At 44.0% G+C, this 27,336-nt stretch overlaps 1 protein-coding gene across 1 annotated transcript in view; it reads left to right on the top strand.

Moving 5' to 3' along the window:
* Window positions 1-22,574, top strand: part of pjvk (pejvakin) — a 22,812-nt gene extending 238 nt beyond the window's left edge. The window contains exons 1-6 of the mRNA XM_028808159.2: window positions 1-342; window positions 1,345-1,540; window positions 10,715-10,856; window positions 13,413-13,530; window positions 19,240-19,383; window positions 21,844-22,574. The exon at window positions 1-342 is cut by the window's left edge and continues 238 nt beyond it. Coding sequence (XP_028663992.1) covers window positions 132-342; window positions 1,345-1,540; window positions 10,715-10,856; window positions 13,413-13,530; window positions 19,240-19,383; window positions 21,844-22,145 — 1,113 coding nt within the window. The 5' untranslated portion in view covers window positions 1-131 and the 3' untranslated portion in view covers window positions 22,146-22,574. The remainder of the gene's footprint in view (window positions 343-1,344; window positions 1,541-10,714; window positions 10,857-13,412; window positions 13,531-19,239; window positions 19,384-21,843) is intronic.
* The last annotated feature ends 4,762 nt before the right edge of the window (window positions 22,575-27,336 follow it).

Here is a 27,336-nt window from a genome sequence, read left to right on the forward strand (position 1 = left end):
ACCCGCGGCGACTCGTGTGGTCAGCCAAGTGAAGCCGTCGGCGCAGGGTCCACTCGGCGGACACGCAGCTTTCAGACCTCTCGCTCTCTCCGCCTCGAGCCAATGAGTCTTTCTGCCGGGGTGCAGTCGGCATGTTTGCGGCAGCGACTAAGAACTTTGTGAAGCAGGTGGGGGATACGGGGCGGCTGATCCCCGTGCCGAGTCTGAGCGAGGCCGACCGCTACCAGCCGCTGAGCCTGGTGATCAAGAGGAAGCGGTGCAGGCTGTGGAAGAAGACGAAATACGCCTCGACGCCGTTCAGCCTGAAGGACATACTGGTGGGGGAGAAAGACGTATCAGCAGGTATAGGACTTCGTTTTATATAGCGCCTTTCAACGGAGCGAACGACGAGAGTGATGTTGAGAGAGGAACTCGCGTGTTTACTCGGGCCGGAGGGCACTGCCAATCCCCAACTGACCGGTAGCACCCGTGCCCAGCGCCAGGCAGAGGAGGGCAGGTGGCATCTTTTGTGTTCATTTCAACTTGGAACCTCCAGGCGGCACCATTATTATCATTATTAGATTAGGTTTCACTTGCACCTTACGAAGTCAGGGAAGTTTTCATCTGCTAACGGGCTGGCAGGTGAACTGACGGAGTATCACAAAGGCAGTCGGACCCGCGCCCTTAACATTTTAAACAAGAACAGTCAAGTTTGTCTATACCTTAATACCGGGAAGCTTAATGTTATGTGAGGTGCCTTTTTAAAAGAACCGTGGAACGATACAGCCATTTACATATACACAGGGAAAGAAACGCGTACCTGTTAGGTCACTTGCCCTTTAAACTCCAAGAATCAATGCGGCGGTTATGTGCCTAACCGTCCATACCCAGCATAGAACCCAGCGTAGAACACGCCGCCGCGTTGATTCTTGGGACTTTGAGTTCTTCAATCAGAGCGTTACTACACCAGTGACGTCACCGATCCGCTTTTTTCCTTGACGACTTTTGGGAACGCGGCTGCTTCATTTTTTTCAAGTACGTTAGAAACACGTGAGTTTTCCTCCACAAATCCAGCACTTAACAAATAAACCAAACTGCCTGGCATTGCTAGTAATCCAAGTGCTCTGATTTGTTTTCCTCTTCGTGATTTCTTTCCTTTAAGTTCATGAAAACTGTTTTAGACACGCCAGCTGTTCTTCCTGTCAACATCGGACGGCTTTTGTGTTGTCACAGTGCTCTTTCTTCCCAGTTCCTGCCACCTTTTACAATATGAAGACATTCAGATGACAAGAAGGTCTAGGGTCTCAAGGGTGTGGACCACCCATGTTCATCGATCTCACCCAGAGTTTCCTTTCTTCTCGACAGGCGTCTCTTCCTACCAGCTGCTCAACTATGAGGACAAGTCGGATGTCGCCTTGAATGGCAGGCTGGGAAACCACCTCATCAACGACGTCGGCTTCAACGTCACCGGCTCTGACTCTGTGGCTGTCAAAGCCTCCTTTGGAATTGTGACGAAGCATGAGGTGGAGGTGCCCACCCTGCTGAGGGAGCTGAGCACACGGTAAGGGGTTAATGTTAGGAGAAAGACTCACCAAGACCCCCTACCGTCCAAGAGCTTCTCCGTTTTCACAGAATCCCCTTGGGATTAATAAAGAATCTATCTATCTATCTATCTATCTATCTATCTATCTATCTATCTATCTATCTATCTATCTATCTATCTATCTATCTATCTATCTATCTATCTATCTATCTATCTATCTATCTATCTATCTATCTATCTATCTATCTTGCCAACTACGCTATCTATCTATCTATCTATCTATCTATCTATCTATCTATCTATCTATCTATCTATCTATCTACAGTGGTGTGAAAAACTATTTGCCCCCTTCCTGATTTCTTATTCTTTTGCATGTTTGTCACACAAAATGTTTCTGAACATCAAACACATTTAACCATTAGTCAAATATAACACAAGTAAACATAAAATGCAGTTTTTAAATGATGGTTTTTATTATTTAGGGAGAAAAAAAATCCAAACCTACATGGCCCTGTGTGAAAAAGTAATTGCCCCCTTGTTAAAAAATAACCTAACTGTGGTGTATCACACCTGAGTTCAATTTCCGTAGCCACCCCCAGGCCTGATTACTGCCACACCTGTTTCAATCAAGAAATCACTTAAATAGGAGCTGCCTGACACAGAGAAGTAGACCAAAAGCACCTCAAAAGCTAGACATCATGCCAAGATCCAAAGAAATTCAGGAACAAATGAGAACAGAAGTAATTGAGATCTATCAGTCTGGTAAAGGTTATAAAGCCATTTCTAAAGCTTTGGGACTCCAGGGAACCACAATGAGAGCCATTATCCACAAATGGCAAAAACATGGAACAGTGGTGAACCTTCCCAGGAGTGGCCGGCCGACCAAAATTACCCCAAGAGCGCAGAGACGACTCATCCGAGAGGTCACAAAAGACCCCAGGACAACGTCTAAAGAACTGCAGGCCTCACTTGCCTCAATTAAGGTCAGTGTTCACGACTCCACCATAAGAAAGAGACTGGGCAAAAAGGGCCTGCATGGCAGATGTCCAAGACGCAAACCACTGTTAAGCAAAAAGAACATTAGGGCTCGTCTCAATTTTGCTAAGAAACATCTCAATGATTGCCAAGACTTTTGGGAAAATACCTTGTGGACTGATGAGACAAAAGTTGAACTTTTTGGAAGGCAAATGTCCCGTTACATCTGGCGTAAAAGGAACACAGCATTTCAGAAAAAGAACATCATACCAACAGTAAAATATGGTGGTGGTAGTGTGATGGTCTGGGGTTGTTTTGCTGCTTCAGGACCTGGAAGGCTTGCTGTGATAGATGGAACCACGAATTCTACTGTCTACCAAAAAATCCTGAAGGAGAATGTGTTCGTCAACTCTGTTCGTCAACTCTGTTCGTCAACTCAAGCTGAAGCGATCTTGGGTGCTGCAACAGGACAATGACCCAAAACACACCAGCAAATCCACCTCTGAATGGCTGAAGAAAAACAAAATGAAGACTTTGGAGTGGCCTAGTCAAAGTCCTGACCTGAATCCAATTGAGATGCTATGGCATGACCTTAAAAAGGCGGTTCATGCTAGAAAACCCTCAAATAAAGCTGAATTACAACAATTTTGCAAAGATGAGTGGGCCAAAATTCCTCCAGAGCGCTGTAATAGACTCATTGCAAGTTATCGCAAACGCTTGATTGCAGTTATTGCTGCTAAGGGTGGCCCAACCAGTTATTAGGTTCAGGGGGCAATTACTTTTTCACACAGGGCCATGTAGGTTTGGATTTTTTTTTCTCCCTAAATAATAAAAACCACCATTTACAAACTGCATTTTGTGTTTACTTGTGTTATATTTGACTAATGGTTAAATGTGTTTGATGATCAGAAACATTTTGTGTGACAAACATGCAAAAGAATAAGAAATCAGGAAGGGGGCAAATAGTTTTTCACACCACTGTATCTATCTATCTATCTAAGTGTAACCATCTGCTGGCACACAGGTTGCTCACTGCTGTCCCACCCGTCATTCTCTTAATGCTCTCTAGCCTGAAGGTCACTGGTGTGTGGCTGAGGAGTGCCATTAAGTTGGCAAATTCTTGTGTTTTGTAAAGTTGTGGGTTGGGTTGCGGGCACGTCTGTGATGGGTCACCACATTGTTGTGCTGTAATAGTAGTCCCCCAGGTGCCATCACTGGTGGTGTGTTCAAGTGGGTCACTTGATGTATGTTAGGAAAAAGTCAAGTTCATTCAAACTACATCCTTATGCTACGCCAGGAGTCAAGTGACTAAGTTAGGTGTCCACTCATACTGCCCTTTTAAAAATCATCACGTCATCACGCCACTCCCGTTATAAAGGAGGGTTGATGTCTGTCATCTTAAATCTTGCAGTAATCCTGCACTTGTCTATGTTCAGTTTTGCTACCATTATGGTAACAGTCCTCTTCTTGGGTCACACTGTGGTACCCATTTGGGTCCTAAGATTAAAAAGTTTAAGAAATCCTAAAGTTGTACTGACATGCCAAGTCTCCAGGCTCATGACATCACAGACAGGGTCCTCCATGATGTATCCACCCATCCATTCATCCATCCATTTTCCAAATCAGCTCATTACATGTCGGGTTTCATCCAGGGTTCCTCCTCTGGCTTATGTTTAACTTTCTTTGTTCATTTTTCAGTATTCTTTATTGGTTTCCATCATTTCGGTGAGTTTCGTTCTGTTTATTTATCATTTAGTTTCTCGGTGTGTCATCGTGTTCTCCTCTGTTCCTCCTACTTTGTGGGTGGATTCCCCAAGAGGCGTGGTCATGATGACCTCACAGCTAAGGCACCGCCCCCAACTTTTTAAGGCTGGATGGCAAAGCGACTTCCTCAGTTGTTCATTGTATGCCCTCTCGAGAAGTTGTGAGAGTTTTGTGTCATGAGGATTGCCTTTGTGTTGCTATGCTGGGTTTGTGAATGTTGCTTCTGTCTTTGGTTTTTGATTTCTGTCATAGCAATTTTTAATAATTTATTACATTTCCATAGTGCTTTTCTTGCAACTCAAAGCACTTTACATAGATGGTGGGGTGCCACTTCATCCACCTTTGTGATGTGATGGCAGCCATTCTTGCACCAGTAAGCTCACCACATGTTACAAATTAGGTGGTGAGGTACACAGGGGATGATTATGGGGGCAGAATGGGCAAGGTCACGATGGGCAATTTAGTCAGGAGATTGAGAAACACAATAACCCATTTCAGAGGATGCCAGGGATCTTTAATGATCACAGAGAGTCAGGACCTCGGTTTTATGTCTCATTTGAAGAACAGCGCCACGTTTGTACTGCACAATGTCCCCGTCATTGCAAATGAGACATTAGGGTCCACATTCAGACCACAGGGTCAGCGCGCCCTCTGCTGGCCTCACCAACACCTCTTCCAGAAGCAGGCCAAGCCTTTTCTAGATGGTCTCTCGTTTAAGTACCGACTGGGCCCAAACAAGTTTAGCTTCAAGTGGGTGAAGTGTGGGGTGCTGTTTGTGTTGGGATTTAGTTGCTATGCCATTCAGGCAAATACTTTTTGCTTTTTTGAGATTATTTTTTACTAATATATTCTCTATTAACAAAGATACTTGCTCCTTACACGTCATGGATTTACAGTTATCCCCTCTCATGTTGGGCATTTTTGATTCATTTTAGGACAATTCTGTATATTTTGAACTTTGAACGCCTCTTCTCCATTTCTGGGGTCTGCCTGTGGAGTTGGCAGGTTAGGCTGCCTTTGGTGAAGCCTTTTCTGGGAAGGCTATGCAGGATTCCGGCCTCTTTATGGGCATTTTTCAAGGCTTTGGCACCTTTTCCGCATATTCCTGACTCCAAGTCACAACAGTAGGGAAATGGATGGACCCTCTCCAGGCAGCACTACGCATGAACCAGAAACCAACGGGATGCCATTCTGTTACAGGGCACACTGACACCGACCCCCATATTCAGTCAGGCCAGTCCAGCGTCTCCAGTTAACTATCCTGAACCTGTCGTGAGACACCAGACCCCCTGTAGTAAGACCCCATTCCTCTTAACTGTCGTGAGGTTTGCAACATTGTGAAAAACTCAATGACATCCTGGTCGTTTGTGTCTCTGCCATTTTGCCTGTTAATAACCTGAATATTGATATCAGCCTCAATTTCTATGTTACTGTAATTTATCATTAAAGGAAGAGCTAAGCATACCAACAGTGCCAGCTGAACCCCTTTTGAAGCCTTAGATGAGTGGAGGGTTTGGGGGTGGACAACGCTGCTCGGTGACTTTGATGACCTTCAGTTATAAAAGGTGCCACTGTGTGCACATATTGCAGAATTTACGGACCGCCTGCCCCTTAGCTTTCATAAAAGAGTGCAAACAGTATAACAAGACTCTGACATCTGGGGGGACCCCCCTTGGTGTCCAGCGAGTCTGTCCCTTCACGTACTTAATTGGCACCCCTCCATGTACATTGCACAGTCTAAATGCGTACCCCTTAACTTTTATAAACGGCACCCTTAATGGATTTACTGGCTCAGGCTGTAATCACCATTTTGGAGTTTTTTTGGTATGGGCATTCCTTGCCACCCTGGGCAGCTGCCCAAGTCGCCCATACCTAAATCTGCCACTGTGTCCCTGCACATTTGATTAAACTGATCAGGTTGTTGTATAACCAAGAGAGAACAGCAAGAGCACAGCACAGGGACACCAAATGGTTCAGTGTCAGGACAGGTGGTCCAGTCTCTCTCCATTTCATTTAACACAGTATTTGGATCTTCACTCCATCAAAAGAACTGGTGTAAAAATCAATGGCCATAACATCAAGAATCTGGGGTACACAGATGACACCACTTGGCTCACAGAAAATGAGAAAGACCCTGAAGAGCTGATTAAGCAAATTAGAAAAGAGGGCACAATATTGGGCCTGCACTGGGAACATCAAAAAGAGCAAAATCATGACGATGGCAGATGGGGCAGTAAGAATAAAGTTTGATGATGAAGAGCTGAATGTGGCAAAGAAAATGGACAAGATCTGGAAAGGCAAAGATATCAGCCTTGCAGCTAAATGCAGACTTGTCCATGCTATTGCCTTCCACATTCTTATAAATGGCTATGAAAGTTGGACCTTGGAAAATGGTGGACAGAAGAAAGATCAAGGAGTTTGAATTATGGTGCTGGAGAAAGCAGCTTCACATACCGTGGGCAGCGAAAGTTACAAACCCGAGAAGGTCTGAGCCGCATCATCGGGACGGTCAGAAGTTGAAGTATGTGATGTTGGTGATGCAATGGTATGTAAGATGGAAATGTGCTACCACCATCACCATCTGAGTTTGCGGATTCAAAAAGAATTCTTTTCATACTGTATGTGTTACTGTTTTTCTACAATTTTGGGCTCTCGTTTATTTCCAAGAATTTTTGACATTTAGTTTTGATTAACATGTTGGGTTTTAACACACAGTGTTTTACTCTTCTGTTTTTGATCCCCTGCCTACCCATCTGGCCAACCTCAGTACATTAGAACAATCGAGACAAAGACAGGCCATTCAGCCCAACAAAGCTCACCAGTCCTGTCCACTTATTTCTTCCAAAAAAACCCACCTCCCCTGCCTACCCATTTTGAAAGTCCCTAAAGTCTTACTGTCCACCACACAACTTGGTCGCTTATTCCGGGTGTCTGTGGTTCTTTGTGTAAAGAAGAGCTTTCTAATGTTTGTGTGAAATTTCCCCTTAAGAATTTTCCAGTTGTGTCCCCGTGTTCTTGATGAACTCATTTTAAAGTCACCGTCTCGATCACTGGACTAATTCCCATCATAATTTTAATCACTTCAGTCAGGTCTCCTCTTCATTTCCTTATGGCTCAGCTCTTTTAATCTTTCCTCATAACTCATCCCCTGTTGCCCTGAATCAGCCTTGTTGCTCTTCTCTGGACCTTCTCTAGTGCTGCTATGTCCTTTATGGAGACTAAAACTGCACCCGGGACTCCAGATGAGGCCTCACCAGTGTGTTCTAAAGCTTGAGCAGAACCTCCTGTGACTTGTACTCCACTCATCAAGGCGCTATATAACCTGACATTCTGTTAGCCTTCTTAATGGTTTCTGAACAATGTCTGGCAGTTGATCGTGTCAAGTCCACTAAAACTCCTAAATCCTTCCCATGAGGCGTACTTTCAATTTCTTCTCATTTTAAAATAACCATCTCGATCCGCTGCACTAATGCCCTTCATCATTTTAAACACTTCAGTCGGGTCTCCTCTTCATCTCCTTATGGCTCAGCTCTTTTAATCTTTCCTTCTAACTCATCCACTGTAGCCCTGAATCAGCCTAGTTGTTGTTCTCTGGACTTTCTCTAGTGCCATTATGTCTTTTTGAAGACCAGAACTGCACCCAGGATTCCAGATGAGGCCTCACCAGTGTGTTATAAAGCTTGAGCAGAACCTCCTGTGACTTGTGCTCCACACATCAAGGCGCTATATAACCTGACATTCTGTTAGCCTTCTTAATGGCTTCTGAACACTGTTGGGAAGTCGATAGCTTAGAGTCCACTATGACTCCTAAATCCTTCTCATAAGGTAGACTCTCGATTTTTAGTCCTCCCATTGTGTATTCAGACCTCACATTTTTACTTCCTATGTGTAATTCTTTACATTTATTGACTTTAAATTTCATCGTCCACAAATCTGTCCAAGCCTGTCTGCTGTCCAACTCCTTCTGTGATGATATTACAGATTCCAAATGATCTGCTAATCCACTTATCTTGGTATCATCAGCTAACTTAACCAGCTTGTTACTGATTAGATAGATAGATAGATAGATAGATAGATAGATAGATAGATAGATAGATAGATAGATAGATAGATAGATAGATAGATAGATAGATAGATAGATAGATAGATAGATAGATAGATAGATAGATAGATAGATAGATAGATAGATAGATAGATAGATAGATAGATAGATACTTTATTAATCCCAAGGGGAAATTCACATACTCCAGCAGCACCTTACTGATTAAAAAAAAACAATATTAAATTAAAGATTGATAATGATGCAGGTAAAAAAACAGACAATAACTTTGTATAATGTTAACGTTTAACCCCCCCCGGTGGAATTGAAGAGTCGCATAGTGTGGTGAAGGAATGATCTCCTCAATCTGTCAGTGGAGCAGGATGGTGACAGCAGTCTGTCGCTGAAGCTGCTCTTCTGTCTGGAGATGATACTATTCAGTGGATGCAGTGGATTTTCCATAATTAACAGGTACCTGCTGAGTGCCCGTCGCTATGCCACAGATATCAAACTGTCCAGCTCCATGCCAACAATAGAGCCTGCCTTCCTCACCAGTTTGTCCAGGCGTGAGGCGTCTTCCTTCTTAATGCTGCCTCCCCAGCACACCATCGCGTAGAAGAGGGCGCTCGCCACAACCGTCTGATAGAACATCTGCAGCATCTTATTGCAGATGTTGAAGGACGCCAGCCTTCTAAGGAAGTATAGTCGGCTCTGTCCTTTCTTACACAGAGCATCAGTATTGGCAGTCCAGTCCAGTTTATCCAGCTGCACTCCCAGATATTTATAGGTCTGCACCCTCTGCACACAGTCACCTCTGATGATCACGGGGTCCATGAGGGGTCTGGGCCTCCTAAAATCCACCACCAGCTCCTTGGTTTTGCTGGTGTTCAGGTGTAGGTGGTTTGAGTCGCACCATTTAACAAAGTCCTTGATTAGGTTCCTATACTCCTCCTCCTGCCACTCCTGATGCAGCCCACGATAGCAGTGTCGTCAGTGAACTTTTGCACGTGGCAGGACTCTGAGTTGTATTGGAAGTCTGATGTATATCAGCTGAACAGGACTGGAGAAAGTACAGTCCCCTGCGGCGCTCCTGTGTTGCTGACCACAATGTCAGACCTGCAGTTCCCAAGACGCACATACTGAGGTCTGTCTGTAAGATAGTCCACGATCCATGCCACCAGGTATGAATCTACTCCCATCTCTGTCAGCTTGTCCCTAAGGAGCAGAGGTTGGATTGTGTTGAAGGCGCTAGAGAAGTCTAGAAACATAATTCTTACAGCACCACTGCCTCTGTCCAAGTGAGAGAGGGATCGGTGTAGCATGTAGATGATGGCATCCTCCGTTCCCACCTTCTCCTGGTATGCGAACTGCAGAGGGTCGAGGGCGTGTTGAACCTGTGGCCTCAGGTGGTGAAGCAGCAACCGCTCCATGGTCTTCATCACATGCGACGTCAGAGCGACAGGCCAGAAGTCATTCAGCTCACTAGGACGTGATACCTTTGGGACTGGGGTGATGCAAGATGTTTTCCAAAGTCTTTTGACTCTCCCCTGTTCCAGGCTCAGGTTGAAGATGTGCTGTAGAGGACCCCCCAGCTCCAATGCACAGACCTTCTGCAGTCATGGCGATACTCCATCTGGACCCGCTGCTATGCTGGCACGAAGTCTCCTCAGCTCCCTGCTCACTTGCGCTGTTGTAATTATGGGTGTGGATGTCTCTCCTATGCTGGTATCAGCAGAAGGATGTGTGGAGGGTGCAGTACTCCGAGGTGAGAGTGAGAGTGGGTTAGGGTGGCCAAACCTGTTAAAGAAGTTGTTCATTTGGTTTGCTCTCTTCACGTCTGTCTCGATGGTGGCACCCCACTTCGAGCTGCAGCCAGTCATGATCTTCATCCCATCCCACACTTCCTTCATGTTGTTATTCTGCAACTTCTGCTCCAGCTTTCTCCTGTACTGCTCCTTCGCTGCCCTGAGCTGGACTCGGAGTTCCTTCTGCATGCGCTTGAGCTCATGTTGATCACCGCCTTTAATAACTTATATTCCTATCTAAATCATTTATACAGTGTATATTAAAAATGGCAGTGGCCCCAGCACTGAACGTCACCCAGTTCTGATGAAGTTCCTCACCCCATCATCCTCTGCTTCCTGTGTCTGAGCCAATTCTGTGCCCACCTACAAAGCTCATGCAGCCATTAGCAGATCAGCACTCAACAAAATAATCAGGCAGACTGCTCAAGTTACTGTCAGAAATATTGAGTATTATTATTATTATTATTATTATTATTATTATTATTATTATTATTTATCTTTTTTTTTCAACAGACTTGTACCAGTTGTTTTCTTGTCTGCTGACCCTGCTGTGCTGCTGCTGCTTTACCTTTTCTGTTTTATTTGTTTTATTTTTCTGTTTGTGTTCAGGAAAGCGGACCTCGAGCACTGCCTGATCCGACAGCTGAAGAGCAGCGGCCGCGCTGTGCTATGTGTCGTCATGGAGAGCATCCGCACAACCCGCCAGTGCTCCCTGACCGTCCATGCTGGCATGCGAGGGAAAACCATGAGGGTAGGTCCAACTTCACCCCTCTGGCTCCTTTTCCAGCTCGTGAAGGTTTTCAGGTGGTGTCCTCCTCATTCTCCATATTGACTCCCAATATTTTTGGTAAAGTCTTGGAAAACTTTAGTGTGCAGACTGCCTGGAAAGTGTCGGGTGCAACCGGCTCACAAAAAGGCATCCTTCACCTCCAAACCTGCTCATGTCACCATTCATTCATGGACAGGTTCTGTTGGTGTCCATGTGTGTTTGTTTTCGCTGTGTTTTAACAAGTCTGTGTTGTTATGTGTGCTAATTCTGTATTTAGTGATTTGTACTTTTTATACTTGCATTGTATACTTGCAGTTCACCTGACAGCTTGTCACAATGATCTGCGCCTGCACTCAGTACAGTAAACAGTACAAAAATAAACGGAATTGAAATTAACTGAAAGCACCCAGCTGCTTGATGCAGGCCGGGGACCTGAGATTATGTGTTTGGGTGCCATAGGAGCCTCTGCAGTGAGGTCAGGTCAGGTCAGATTGGGACGCATGCAGTGGTACAGTGCGTTGCTGCACCCACTACATGACGAAATAGCTCAGGATTTCTGGTTGGCAACCCCCCAGGCAGACACGCGGTCCAGTCTCCACCCTCTGGAAATGACCTTCTCTCTATCTGCCGCAACCAGATGTTACGTGGGCATCCCCTTGGCCTGGTTCAGCCACTCCTGTACCCAACAATGAGGACCCTGCTAGCCGGATCACCCTCGGGTAATGGCGCCACATGGCCGTAGTGTCATAACTGATGCTCCCTCACAATGCAGGTCATGTTCCTCATTCAGGACTCTGTGAGCAACACAAAGTCAAACCAGCAGGACCCAAAGATTCTCCGAAGAGACACACATGAAGGAGTCCAGTCTTCATCTCAGGTCACTGGATAGCATCCATGTCTCAAAAACAGGAAGCACCAGGACTCTATAGACTTGGACCTTAGTCCTTTTAGAGAGATATCAGGAGTGCCACACACCCCTTTCCAGCAACCTCATGACCCCCCTATGCTCTCCCAATCCGTCTACTGACTTCGTAGGAAGAGTCACCAGAGACGTGAATGTCTCTGCCGAGGTAAGTAAACCTCTCGATAACGAGGTTGACACTCTCTCTGCAGACAGACACACTGCTGATGGCCGTGCCTAAAAGAGGTCATTAAAGGCCTGGATCTTGGTTTTTATCAAGCCCAGACACTCAGACTCCTCACTCAGTCTCCCGATCAGAGCCTCCATTGAATCTGCAAAGATCACTGCATCGTCAGCAAAGTCAAGATCCGTGAATCTTTCTTGATCAACAGATGCCCCACAGCTGCTGGACCCCACAACCGCAGGGTGTGGTCCTAATCTCATGTGGGCTTGGATTCCACATCAGGTCTTTGAAGGCCAATGGTTCAGGCACTAAGAAATGTAGAAATGGGCAAACAACCTTTCCATCCATTGAAACTGACGAGTGATTTCAGTGCCAGTAAAAAAACAGGCCGGTGTGCCTCTCTGCTCCCCAGTGTTATAGACAAGCGTCTAGGGAATCCATTCCCGGGACATTTTTCATTCCCGCATTCCCGGGAATGAAACTGCTGGAGTTCCTGGGTGAATGGGAATGGCCAAGCTCGCATATATAGCGTGTAAAAGTGTAAAAATCGATCAAGAAATAACAGAGTTATAGTTGAAAATAATGAAGGTGGCGCCATTGCTGCAGCTTGGACTCCATCAGACAACAGCTTTGAACAGCAACTTGAAATTACAATGCGTCAGCCTGTTGCATCCACAAGAAACTTGCTATCACAGAATGATGACAAGAAACTGGATGCATCAGTAAAAGCTGAAACGGCGGTATTTCAGAGCAACGGCAAGCGTGGGCGTTGTTTAGAACAAGTATATCAGTATCTGATGACTGTGCCACCTACTTCAGTGGAGGCAGAGTGTGCTTTCTCAGCAGCTGGCGTACTCTGCACGAAGGTGCGCTCTCGCCTGGACGACTGCACACTGGACACGTTGTGCTTTCTACGCTCTTATTACCGCAACTAACTTACATGTACTTATATGACAGCATGAACTGCTTGTAGATAAGGTTAGTCTTTTATTGGTGTCAACATATTGCAGTAGTTTTATTAAAAATAAATGTTGCTCGCTCTAAAACCGTTCACATGTGAGATGCCCGTGCACTGTGTCATTCCCAGGAATGACATGCGGGATTCCCAAATTCCCGGGAATGGATAAACCCGTCCGGGAATGGATTCCCTTCAAGCGTCCCTTGGGGTGGCCTGACCTTTAAAGATGTTCCACTCCTTCAGCCTTTCCTTGTGTCTCACCATCCATGGTCCCAAGTCAGCCTAGTTGCTCTTCTCTGGACTTTTTCTGGCCCTGCCAAATCATTTTTGTTATTAACTGATTCCAAAGCTGAATGTGTTACTCCAGATTAGGCTTTGTGGTGGGACTTAAAATGCCAAGTGCGTCTGCTCATCTGCACGGCCTGTACCACCACAGATATTTGCTTTCTTCTCTTCCTCTGTCCTGTTGAATTTCACCTCCTTCTGTCTCTTCAGTTTCAGATCGACGACGGGAGAAGCCATAAAGGTCGTGACAAAGCCATCATCATCCCTGCCCACACCACCATCGCCTTCAGTGTCTTTGAGGTTTTTGTGCGACTGGATGGACGCTTTGGTAGGTAGCACTCTGTCCTGGGGTGGGTTTCCTTTCATCCTCTCCTCATCGACTTTTTAGCCATCTGCCTCACTGTAACCCGTAAAATAAAAAGTAAAATAGTCGTTCATTTTTATCATTATTATTATTTTTTTTTAAGGCGACATGTAGTTCTGGGTATTTTTTGCAGGCGCCACCATATTCTGGTTCTTTTCCTGGGCAAGTAGCCATGTTGGCACTGCCACCCCATTTCTACAGTTTGTGATTGCATGGTTAAAGTTCATGCATCGTTGTCATAGAAGATTCCAGAACAATATTCCTGCTTAGGATTTTGAAACAAAACAAAAACAGACCTTGCCATTTGTGCTTACTTAGAGAACGGAGATTTGTCAGGACCTTTGGGATTGTCTTCTTTTTGATGACGGGTCTTGGGTTTGAAGATTTATATTTTCACTTTGTTTTCTGGTATTTAGACTTGGCCTAATTACTGGCTACCCCTTTGCTCCCTAACATTAGATTTTCATTTCCTGGTGACTAATGTTTAGTATTGCGTGGTATACCAGAACTAAAAAAAGTACCAAACTATTAAAGTGGTACTGTGGCAATATTATTTATATATTATACAGGTGCTGGTCATAAAATTAGAATATCATGACAAAGTTGATTTATTTCAGTAATTCCATTCAAAAAGTGAAACTTGTATATTAGATTCATTCATTACACACAGACTGATGTATTTCAAATGTTTATTTCTTTTAATGTTGATGATTATAACTGACAACTAATGAAAGTCCCAAATTCAGTATCTCGGGAAATTAGAATATTGTGAAAAGGTTCAATATTGAAGACACCTGGTGCCACACTCTAATCAGCTAATTAACTCAAAAGCCTTTAAATGGTCTCTCAGTCGAGTTCTGTAGGCTACACAATCATGGGGAAGACTTTTGACGTGACAGTTGTCCAAAAGACGACCATTGACACCTTGCACAAGGAGGACAAGACACAAAAGGTCACTGCTGAAGAGGCTGGCTGTTCACAGAGCTCTGTGTCCAAGCACATTAATAGAGAGGCGAAGGGAAGGACAAGATGTGGTAGAAAAAAGTGGACAAGCAATAGGGATAACCGCACCCTGGAGAGGATTGTGAAACAAAAGCCATTCAAAAATGTGGGGGAGATTCACAAAGAGTGGACTGCAGCTGGAGTCAGTGCTTCAAGAACCACCACACACAGACGTATGCAAGACATGGGTTTCAGCTGTCACATTCCTTGTGTCAAGCCACTCTTGAACAAGAGACAGCATCAGAAACGTCTCGCCTTTGGACTGCTGCTGAGTGGTCCAAAGTTATGTTCTCTGATGAAAATAAATTTTGCATTTACTTTGGAAATCAAAGTCCCAGAGTCTGGAGGAAGAGAGGAGAGGCACAGAATCCACGTTGCTTGAGGTCCAGTGTAAAGTTTCCATAGTCAGTGATGGTTTGGGGTGCCATGTCATCTGCTGGTGTTGGTCCACTGTGTTTTCTGAGGTCCAAGGTCAACGTAGCCGTCTATCAGGAAGTTTTAGAGCACTTCATGCTTCCTGCTGCTGACGAACTTTATGGAGATGCAGATTTCATTTTCCAACAGGACCTGGCACCTGCACACAGTGCCAAAGCTACCAGTACCTGGTTTAAGGACCATGGTATCCCTGTTCTTGATTGGCCATCAAACTTGCCTGACCTTAACCCCATAGAAAATCTATGGGGTATTGTGAAGAGGAAGATGCAATACGCCAGACCGTACAATTCAGAAGAGCTGAAGGCCACTATCAGAGCAACATGGGCTCTCATAACACCTGAGCAGTGCCACAGACTGATTGACTCCATGCCACACCGCATTGCTGCAGTAATCCAGGCCAAAGGAGCCCCAACTAAATATTGAGTGCTGTACATGCTCATACTTTTCATGTTCATACCTTTCAGTTGGCCAACATTTCTAAAAATCCTTTTTTTGCATTGGTCTTAATTGATATTCTAATTTTCCGAGATACTGAATTTGGGACTTTCATTAGTTGTCAGTTATAATCATCAACATTAAAAGAAATAAACATTTGAAATACATTAGTCTGTGTGTAATGAATGACTTTAATATACAAGTTTCACTTTTTGAATGGAATTACTGAAATAAATCAACTTTGTCATGATATTCTAATTTTATGAACAGCACCTGTAATAATCCATCCATCCATTATCCAACCTGCTATATCCTAACTACAGGGTCACGTGGTTCTGCTGGAGCCAATCCCAGCCAACACAGGGCGCAAGGCAGGAGCAAACCCTGGGCTGGGCGCTAGCCCACTGCAGTATATATAATAATATATTTATATATTCTTTATATATATATATATATTGGTAGTAGCACAGTTGCATGGTGGCATCTCGTCTTCTCTCCTCTAAGGACATAACATTCATAAATCAGCGCACTGGGAAGTCCAAGGGGGAAAACTTGATCAAGAAATTATGAGCCTCGGAGAAACCCTGGCAGGATCGGAGGGTGGTGTGGCATTCGAGTGGAGTGCATCAGGGCAGGCGGTGTGCATGTGTGCAGGCCGGGGGTGACGGATCAGCTGGGAGTCGGGGAGATTATCCGGTAATTTGCTTTGGTGTCAGTATTGAGGTGTGGAAACTGGTATTGATACTGAAGTCAAAGTTTTAGTATCGCTCTAGCACTACTATTGTTACAATTTGGGGGGGGGGGGGGGGGGGCGGTGTTATTCTGCACATTACATTAATTTTACTCACGTCATTTGTTTTCATCATTATTTTGTTGACAGTGCTACACCGCCATTTTGTCTTCTGTTTTTCATTGCCATTGCAGCCATTTTGTGTATTTTTGAATGCCGTCACCCTTATCGTTGTTGGCGATGTTGCCTTATTTATAGCATGTGATAGTCGCAAGCAAGACATATGGTATCACTGTGCCCACTGTGAATAAACCAGAATGAAATGGAAGAAGATTTCGGGCTCCAGAGGATAACGTCCTGATTGAAGGAAGAAAAAGCGGGTTAAGTAAAATGAAGGATGAATGTCACGTCTGACGTGCAGTGGGCTTCTATAACTGTAGAATAGCCTCTGGGGGTACAGAGGTCTGTCCTCTTCAGAAGCTAGGAGCACAATGAATGTCTACTTCCTGTCAGGTGACTGTTTAAATAACACAGGAAGTGGAACGGGTGGGGCTAATGATTTCCAAAGTGGAAGTGACGTCGGCAATCTTCCGGATTGTTCTCCCACATTCTAAAGAGAATGGAAACTGTGCTCCTGGCGATGTCCCACCAAACCCCCCTTCCCTGCATTATTACTTGAACCAACACCTGTGCAACAGTCCCAAAGCTTGTGTGGGTGACACCACATTATTTAATTTTGCGGTACACCATCCCCACCATCCTACATTTCTGGATCTTTCATGCGATTAGTTAGTAAAAGTCAATTTAGAGAGTCGGATGTAACCTCGACTTCTATATTTTGGTCGGGTATTGGTTGGTTGTTTAAGTGTGGGAGAGTCCGAGGGTGACCCTACCTTTGCTGCCAGACTCTTTATCACATGGACCTGAACAGAATCCCTACTATAGCCCTCAAGTGAAACAAGCAGGACAGAAGGTTGGCACTTTAAGCGTTGTAATGTACAGTAATTCCTCATTCCCACAGATTCAGTTATTATTAAGGACACATTTATTGACACCTGTGGTCTCATTGCACCAATTTGCAGTCATGAGCAGCAGAAAAAAAATTTTGAGAGGCGTATCACCCAACACCGATATGTGAGATCGAGCAATAACAGGTCTGTGATGTCTTTGGATGTCCGGGGCTGCACCCGCGCCACACTGAACAGATCAACACATGTTTACTTGGTGCCAAGAGGCGTAGGTACGCTGTCGAATTGTATTTGTGATGAGAGCAGGGCTTGCAATTGTTCCCCACAAATGAGAAATTCCAAGTAAGTGCGGGTCAAAAGCTTGCACTAATGAAGTTTCTGCTCGTTGTACACACCACCTGTTGCTACTGCCAGTTGGATTGTATGGTGAGGTCCTGGGATTGGCTGTGGAACCAGTCACTCACAGCCACTAGCAGAGGAGCTAATAGACACTGTGATGGATGGCCGGCTACATATTCCGGTCCACACCTCCAGGCTGCCAGGTGGAGCTCTCCCAACAGCATGGAGGTTCCCCGAATTCCAGCAGGGCCTCATGGACCTTGTAGTTTGTATGTGCAGCCCTGCTGGATACCATGGGGGCCACCGGGAGCCGCTGTAGGGAGGCTTCCAGATTGCTCTGTGCCCTATAACCTGGAAGTACGTCCTGGTCACATGAACAGGAGAAACGATGTGCTTCCAGGTTGAAGAAAAGGACTTTTACTCTGACCTGGAAGTAATGAGGACTTGTGGATTGTTGGACAGGAACCACTTCCGGGTCAGGGGGTATAAAAGGACTGTGGGAAAGCCTAGACACTGAGCTGAGCTGGGAAGAAGGGTGGCTAAGTGTCTGGGAGAGGAGGATTGGTTGTTATAGTAATTATTGTAGTGTATTGTATGAGCAGTGTGGAGTGGAGGGTGCTTAGTGCACAGTGTTATTATAAAATAAATAATAATTGTACATTTACCTGGTGTTTGGAGTGGTATCTGAGGGTTCAAGGGAGCTCTAGCACCTCCTACTGCTACAACACTTGAAGTTGACTATAGAGGAATTAAATGTCATAGTAAGGTTTCTATGGGTGAGCCTACAGAAGGATCACTACCAAGAATTGAGGGGTGAGAGCTCAGTGCCAGTGCATCTGCTTGACCCCGTCTCTCACCACCAGACCTCCCCCCAAGCCGGCATCCCGCTAGAACCTAACTCCATTTTTCCCATAGGATCAATGCTTCAGTATCTATGGTTTTTATATCTGCAGAGTTTTTCAGGAACATAACTTCTGCAGATAGTGAGAACTGACGGTATGGCATTTAAGATTCCAATTGTGCTTAAAACAGAAGCAAAGTAATGAGTGTGACAAACTCTTACCAGTACAACCTGGATGGATAGCAGCTCTTCTTGCATCCAAAATGCCAATATCATAACTGTGAACTGTTCTTCTAGCGGCCTGGCCCCAATCTAGATTAGATCTCCCATAGGTTTTTATCTGACAGTCCCCATCATGTAATTAATTGGCATCTTTGTTCAGAAGGACATGTGGGCACTAGTGGGCACTGTTTAGCTATTCTATTCCATGGTAAGGTGACTGCACCTAATCTCATTTGGGGTTTTATAACACAACCAAGCTGTTTTTTTTATCTACTTTTGAAGATTTGAATCTCTGCAGGATCCCACCTCCCCTCTGGTTCATGTCTGGGGTTTCCTCAGCCCTTCAGTGAGGTCTTGACCTTATTGTGTTCCACACTCAGCCGGAAGGACACACAGGAGGTAGATGGTGACTCTCTACTGACTATGTAACAGGGCAGGTCAAGGTTCAGACATCATTTTAAGACATAAGAGAGGTGAATAAACACTCAGTTTGAGAATTGAGAAGGAGCGATGACAACTGATGGCTGACTCAGACGTGTGCTCGCTAACAGGAGTCCAGAATATTTCTGACACGACCGAGGGGTTAGAAACTGACCACTTGTTTAGGCCATTAAAGAGATGGATACAGTAGGACGTCCAGAGCCATTCCTAACAGACCCTGCTCTCACCTGTCCGTTTGTCTCTTTTCTTTTGGTGTGAAGAGCTTTGTGTCACATCCGAGTCGAGTGGGGGCTTTGAAAAGGAGCAAATCCGGGAGCAGCTTGGAGGATTTCTGGGCAGATTTTCTGTTGGCAGGCTGAGGAGATTTTTATCGGGCATCATTTATGGAAACCCCTTCAGAGCAGGTGGGTTTTACTGTCATTTATGTAACGCATGTGGTGGTCTTACTTTCATTCTGATTATTGTGGAGAAATGGTGGCAGAGGGAGTGAGGTGCCCCGGGTGACTAAATAAATAAACCTCAGGGCCAAAAAGAGGTTAGGACAGAAGAGGCCTCAGGTTCTCACATATGGGTGCTAGCTCTCTTTTTAGATGCCACCAGCAGACCTTATGGTACAGACCTACTAGACCACAGAGGGGCATCCCTAGATGCCCACATCCAGAGTGAGACCAATGGCTTCAGGGTGGTGCTATCAGGCCTCATGGTATCCAGCTACAATGCTGCATAGGAGGTGAAAGGCCTCATTCTAGATGGTCTTATGGTTGACAGGAGATACCAGAACTCATTGTTGATGGTTTCGGGGGAACAGCAAGTATTAGACCTCATTGTAGACAGCTCTAATCAAGATGTTCTAGACCTCACTGTACATTGTATATGGCTTCAAGGTGATAACAAGTAGAAGACCTCGTACTAGACATTGGAACCAGAGCTCCTGAGGCATAGCTTTTGGATGTCATGTTGTAGGCCTCAAGGTAGACATTTGCAGTGATAACCATTGGGTGTTTCTACATGTCTTCATGGTAACAGCAAGTATCAGGCTTCATCATATATAACATCTATAACACTAACAGCAGGTGAAGGACCTCATTCTAAATGAAATGTCACAGGCCTCACAGTAGATATCACATTTTTAGACAGGTAACAGTAGAACTTGTAACAGATGGTTTCTGGTTAACAGAGTTAGGTTTTGTAGCAGACATCTACAACTCTTAACAGAAGGTGTCAGACCTCGTTTTACAAGGCATTAGAGTGACAGCAAGCTCCATGGTAGACATCTACACTGGACGCCTGAGCTTATTCTGTTTGACTTTATGTTGACACATTGAGAGGTCTCATGGTAGACATTTTCAACGGTAGATACTAGAGGCCCGACCTCATTCTACATGGCTTCAGGTTGACTGCAAATACTAGGCCTCATGGTAGACATCAACAATGCTAGACAGTGGATACCAGAGCCCATTCTATGTGGCTTCAGGGTGAAATATCATTGGTCTCATGGTAGACATCTACAGCATTAGAGGTTCTAGACCTCATTCTGATGGCAACAAGGTGACAGCAAGTAGCAGACCCCATGGTAGATTTCAAAAGTGCTTGACAGTGGATACCAGAGCTCATGAGGCATGGCTTTTGGGTGACATGTTGCAGGCCTCATGAAACAGTCAGATCCCATTCTTCATGATTTCATGGAAACAGCAAGACATCTATAGCACTAACAGGAGGTGACTGACCTCATTCTGGAAGACTTCATAGTGAAATATCAAAGGCCTCATGGTAGACATCAACAGATGTTAGAATATGGAGGCACCAGAAATCATTATAGATGGCTCCTGGTAACAGCAAAAATTGGTTATGCAAAGTAGGCATCTACAATTCATGGATACCACAGCTCACTCCGCATGGCTTCAGGGTATCACATTGGAAGCCTCGTGGTTGACATTTGCAAAGGCAGACAGTAAGAGCCAGACCTCATTCTGCATGGCTTCAAGTTGACAGCAAGTTTTGGACCTCACGGCAGACATCTACACCATTAGGCAGGAGGTCACAGGCCTCATTCCAGGTGAAATGTCATAGGTCTCCTGGTAGACATCAGCATTACGAGACAGGAAACATCAGAATCTATTACAGGTGAATCCCTGGTAACAGCAGATATTAGATGTCATGTTTGACATGTACAACTCTAGACAGGAGGTGCCAGAACTGGCTTTATGGTGACAACACATAGAAAGTCTCATGGTAGACATCTAAAGAGCTTGACAGGGGGCACCAGATCTCCTTCTACATGATTTCATAGGTCTCACGGTAGAAGATGTTATGTAGGTGACTCTGATGCCATATGACATGTGCTCAGGCCCAAAGAGAAGGCACCAGCTGGCAGCTCCTATCATTGGCCCACAGGATGACAAAGGACCGTGGTCACTTGGCCTTGAGTATCTCACCAGCTTTGTGATTTAACTTATCAGCCAGAAATATTGGAGTAAATGTAACTTGAGGTGTTCATGTTTGGATCCAGTGGCTGAGACGAACCAATGTGATTAGACATAATAAAGGTAGGAAGGTCTGAGCAGAGAGCAGTTCACCAGTCCACTTAAAGACATTTCATTGACTCCATCCCTGCACCATCCATCACCGCCATCCTGTGGAGTAAACTAATTCATTATGCGTCCCCCCCCCACCCCCAAATCTCTTAGAAAATCAGTTGATTTGAGTCACTGATGTCCTTTAAAAGGTGTCTGATTTGTTCTGACTGTGGCTGCAGTGGTTTGACACCTTGGACGTGGCATCAACAGATTGATGATGGTCATGTGGAGGCTGTCAGGCCACCGGCCACATGCTCTGCCTCTTTCTGTTTCTGTCTTTCTGTGCAGATGACAGGACATTTGAAGAAGTGGCAAACTCCGACACCTACCTGGAAGACCTGGTGGCAGACTACTACGAGAAGGCAACGAGCCTGACGGACATTTCCACAGGCTACCTGCGTGACGGAGCTCACACCCGCATCAACCTGCTCAACCACAACATTCCCAAAGGACCATGTGCCCTGTGCGGGATGGGAAGCCTTCGGCGGGAGACCGTCTACGGGTGCCTGGAGTGCACCTTCAATGGGCTCAAATATGTCAGGCTGCATGCGGTGCCCTGCTTTGACCTGTGGCATAAACGCCATGGCTGAGTGGCTCGATGACAAGTGTGTGGGTTTGTGTGTGCGATTCTGGGTGACTCCGCAAGTGTGGGTACAGAGACATTCAGAAAAAGACTGGAGAGCGGGCAGCACTGTAGAATCAGAAATGTGCGCCTATTTTATTAAAAGATTCAAGCTTTTGGTAAAAGTCCTATCTGTCTTAATAGTCTGAGGTGAAGATGCTGGTCAGAGACAAACACAGTGTGAATAGCTAAAAGATGGGCAAGACACCACCGTAGAAAAGAGACATAGGTGGGTCAGAGTGAGAGACGGGGAGAGACAAACAGAGGGAAAGGTCTGAATTGTCAAAAATGAGGCGTCTGGTTGGACACAAATGTGGGACACCAGCTGTTAAAGACTGGGAAGAGACGACTATGGAAGAAAGATTCAGAGCTAGAGAGAGAAATAAAGAGAAACAATCGTAAATGTCTGAAATTAAAGGCACACCAAGAAAGTTTATATACAGTAAATACCAAAAATAAGTCCAGCTGCGACTAAACACTGGATACCGGTGCTAAAAGAGAAATCCAAGAGATGAGTGAGAAACAACTGCAAAAAAGAGAAATACACGATTGTGAGGTCAAGTCTAACATGATAGCAATCGCAAATGTTTGCAATTAAAGGCACACCAAGAAAGTTTACATACATTAAATATTAAAAAATTAAAAAGCCAGTTGCTGATAAACACTGGATATCGGCAGTAATAGAGAAATCCAATTGATGAATGAGAAACAACTGCAGAAAAGAGAAATACGTGAATGTGAGGTCAAGTCTAACATGACAGCAATCGCAAATGTTTGTAATTAAAGGCAGACCCAGAATCTTTACATGCAGTAAATATGAAAAAATTAAAAGGCCAGTTGCTGACAAACACTGGATGCAGGTGCTAAAAGAGAAATCCAACTGATGAGTGAGAAACAATTGTAGAAAAGAGAAACATGCAAACGTGAGATGACAGCAATTGCAAATGTCTGCAATTAAAGGCAGACCCGGAAACTTTATGGAAATGCTACAAAGCTACAACGTCGGGTATAGATTCACAAACAAGATACCAGAAATCTAAAAGGCTTGTGAGAAACAACTGTAGAAAAGAGAAACAAGGGGAATCTGAAGTCTGGTGAGAGATGTCAACAGGCAACAATTGTAAAGGACTTTAATAAAAGGACTGGCCCAGAAAATCAGCATTAAAGCTAAAAACTGAGCGTGCTCTCCCCGGGACTTTCTCGTATACTCAGATAGGGGAATGGATATTTGAGGAGTAAACCGCAAGACAAGTATTATATTTTTATATTATGTATATTAAAGAACCATAAACAGCAAATCAAATCAAATGAAAAATTTATTGAACAATTATTATAAAAGTAAACTTGAATAAATCGGACTCTGTAGCTGCATGAATAAAAAAAAAATCGAGTATGTGTTCAGGTAAAGTAGCACTTCTGGTTGATGGATTTGGCCCAAAAGTTAATACAGATCTACAATTCTGGTGTAACAACCATATGCCAAATTTCATCCATCTATCTTGTTGCATTTTTGAGTTACCGTGTTCACACACACACAAACATAATTCCAAAAAACGGTATTTTTGGACTCAGGGAGGTCTAAATGTCAAGATTCGTCAAAATCTCATGGTTGAATTTTTTCATGATTACTCTACTTTCTCTATACTTCATACACGAGAAAGTAAAAAGCTAAAACTCTGGTTAGAGACAAACACAGAAAATGAGTACATGTGCGGAAAAAAAAGATTTGTGAGAGAGAACATTAGAAATGAGAAAAAGGGGAGTGTGAGTTGAAGTGCAGTGAGAAACAGCAACAGGCGGAAATTAGCACTCTTTGTATATAAAGGCAGACCCATAAACTTTAAATGAATACCAAAAACTAAAAGGCCAATTAATGTGCCAGAAGTGAAAAACAAGTAAGTTTTGACTGTACAAAAGAGAAAAGGGGGAATGAGAGATGAGGACAACAATTGTAGATGAGTTTAGTTAAGGCCAACCCAGAAAATCGGCATAAATACCAAAAAGTAAACGGCTGGCTACAGAAAAACACAGAATACCAGCGCTAATCAAACTCACGAGGAACAACTGCAGCAAAGAGAGAGCGATGTGAACCTGAGTTCAAGTTTAATTTTGAGACAGCTAAAGACTACCGTAATTAAAGGGACAGATAGATAGATAGATAGATAGATAGATAGATAGATAGATAGATAGATAGATAGATAGATAGATAGATAGATAGATAGATAGATAGATAGATAGATAGATATGAAAGACACTATATAATAGATAGATAGATAGATAGATAGATAGATAGATAGATAGATAGATAGATAGATAGATATGAAAGGCACTATATAATAGATAGATAGATAGATAGATAGATAGATAGATAGATAGATAGATAGATAGATAGATAGATAGATAGATAGATAGATAGATAGATAGATATGAAAGACACTATATAATAGATAGATAGATAGATATGAAAAGCACTATATAATAGATAGATAGATAGATAGATAGATAGATAGATAGATAGATAGATAGATAGATAGATAGATAGATATGAAAGACACTATATAATAGATAGATAGATAGATAGATAGATAGATAGATAGATAGATAGATAGATAGATAGATAGATAGATAGATAGATATGAAAGGCACTATATAATAGATAGATAGATAGATAGATAGATAGATAGATAGATAGATAGATAGATAGATAGATAGATAGATAGAAATGAAAGGCACTATATAATAGATAGATAGATAGATATGAAAAGCACTATATAATAGATAGATAGATAGATAGATAGATAGATAGATAGATAGATAGATAGATAGATAGATAGATAGATAGATATAAAAGACACTATATAATAGATAGATAGATAGATAGATAGATAGATAGATAGATAGATAGATAGATAGATAGATAGATAGATAGATAGATAGATAGATATGAAAAGCACTATATAATAGATAGATAGATAGATAGATAGATAGATAGATAGATAGATAGATAGATAGATAGATAGATAGATAGATAGATACTTTATTAAATTAAATTTATTAAATTAATGATTGATAACAATGCAGGTATACAGACAGACAATAACTTTGTATAATGTTAACGTTTACCCCTCTGGTGGAATTGAAGAGTCTCATAGTGTGATGGAGGAACGATCTCCTCAGTCTGTCAGTGGAGCAGGACGGTGACAGCAGTCTGTCGCTGAAGCTGCTCCTCTGTCTGGAGATGATCCTGTTCAGTGGATGCAGTGGATTTTCCATGATTGACAGGAGTCTGCTCAGCGCCCATCACTCTGCCACAGACGCCAAACTGTCCAGCTCCATGCCTACAATAGAGCCTGCCTTCCTCACCAGTTTGTCCAGGCGTGAGGCGTCCCTCTTCTTTATGCTGCCTCCCCAGCACACCACTGCGTAGAAGAGGGCACTCGCCACAACTGTCTGATGTTGAAAGACGCCAGCCTTCTAAAGACATATAGTCGGCTCTGTCCTCTCTTGCACAGAGCATCAGTATTAGCAGTCCAGTCCAGTTTATCGTCCAGCTGCACTCCCAGGTATTTATAGGTCTGCACCCTCTGCACACAGTCATCTCTGATGATCACGGGGTCCGTGAGGGGTCTGGGCCTCCTAAAATCCACCACCAGCTCCTTGGTTTTGCTGGTGTTCAGTTGTAGGTGGTTTGAGTTTATCCAGAAACTTTATGAAGATGACAAAACGCTATAAGGCCAGGAAGAGTCAAATAGCAGGTGTCAGAAATCAAAAAAAACTTGTGAGAAACAACAGTAGTAAAGAGAAAAGGGGGCATTGGAGTTGAAGACTTGTGAGAGACAACATTTCAATTAACTAAATGAGTTTAGTTAAGTGTTGTAGGAAGGAGGAGGGCCTGCCGCTGTGTAATGTGGTGCCCTCCCAGTGGCAGTCGATGAAGGCAGAGGCACATCTGCTAACCTGGGTGGATGAAGTTCTCCTTTAGCACAGCTACATACTGACTTGGAGGCTCCAAGTTGATCACCAGGATGTTTATGGGAGGACATGAAATAAACAGTGAGGGGGCAATGTTTCACCGGCGACAAAGATGGGCTCAGAAAATCTGCATAAATGCCAAAAAGGCTGGTTAGAGACAGCCAGAGCCTACCAGTGCTAATAGAAAAACTGTGAGAGATGACCATAAAAGATGGGAAAGCGTTAATCTGAGCTGACGTGTAGTGAGAGACGACAAGTGACAACAACTGCAAGTGGCTTCAAGATAAGAGCTACTCCAGAAAATCTGCATAAATATCAAAAACTTAAAGACACAAACACAGGAAGCCAGTGTCAATAGAGAAATCAAAAAGACTTGTGAGAAAGAACTGTAAGTTGCAAAAATGTCTGCCTTGCGTTACTATTTGTGACATATAAAAGGCTGCTTAGAGACCCTGATAAACTCCACTCGGGTCCAATAAGGATAAGCGGCAGCGGCAGCCTCGTGTAAATGACAGGTTAGAGACACCTGCAGGGAACTCCTCCAGTTGAAGGAGGTGGAGAGACCCCAGTAGAAACATGCCTGGGCGCCCTCACACAGGTATGGCAGTGCTCAGGTAACCGAGACGCTGAATTTATTATTCATTTCAGGTATTAAATATTTAGAAGCTCATCAGGCTGAACAGCCCATCCCATTGTGTCCCTGATGAGTCACGCTGAGGCACCCATTTATTTGACACTCCCTGTGCAACGAATGGCCAGGCTTGAAGCAGATAGAAGAAATGAGTGCGGGCAGGCAGGTGACGACCGCAGAGTTTTAGGAATCTGCTCGGCCCACCAATGTGACCACGGGGTCTTAACTTCTGATCACTCTCCTTACCTGTTGAAGTGGTGAGTAGGACTGTCCACCTACCTTGCGTTTAGTACCTGGGCCAGGTTCCTTCATATCAGGTACTCATTCTGGTCACCATTCACAAGCTACCTTGTAGTTAGTAGGGTGTTGCACTGTGTTAGCCATTATGAATGCCATGAGAAGTCAAGGAAAACCGATTACAATATGCAAGCTTTCGAGGCAACTGAGACCCCTTTTTCAGGCAACTTACCTGAAGCCTCCAAAGCTTACATATTGTAATCAGGTCAGTTAGCCAATAAAAGGTGTCATTTTCCTTGACTTCCCATTGCAAGCAACC

Source organism: Erpetoichthys calabaricus, chromosome 8 (genome assembly GCF_900747795.2).
Source record: "Erpetoichthys calabaricus chromosome 8, fErpCal1.3, whole genome shotgun sequence".
In the NCBI taxonomy this organism is placed as follows: Eukaryota; Metazoa; Chordata; class Cladistia; order Polypteriformes; family Polypteridae; genus Erpetoichthys; species Erpetoichthys calabaricus.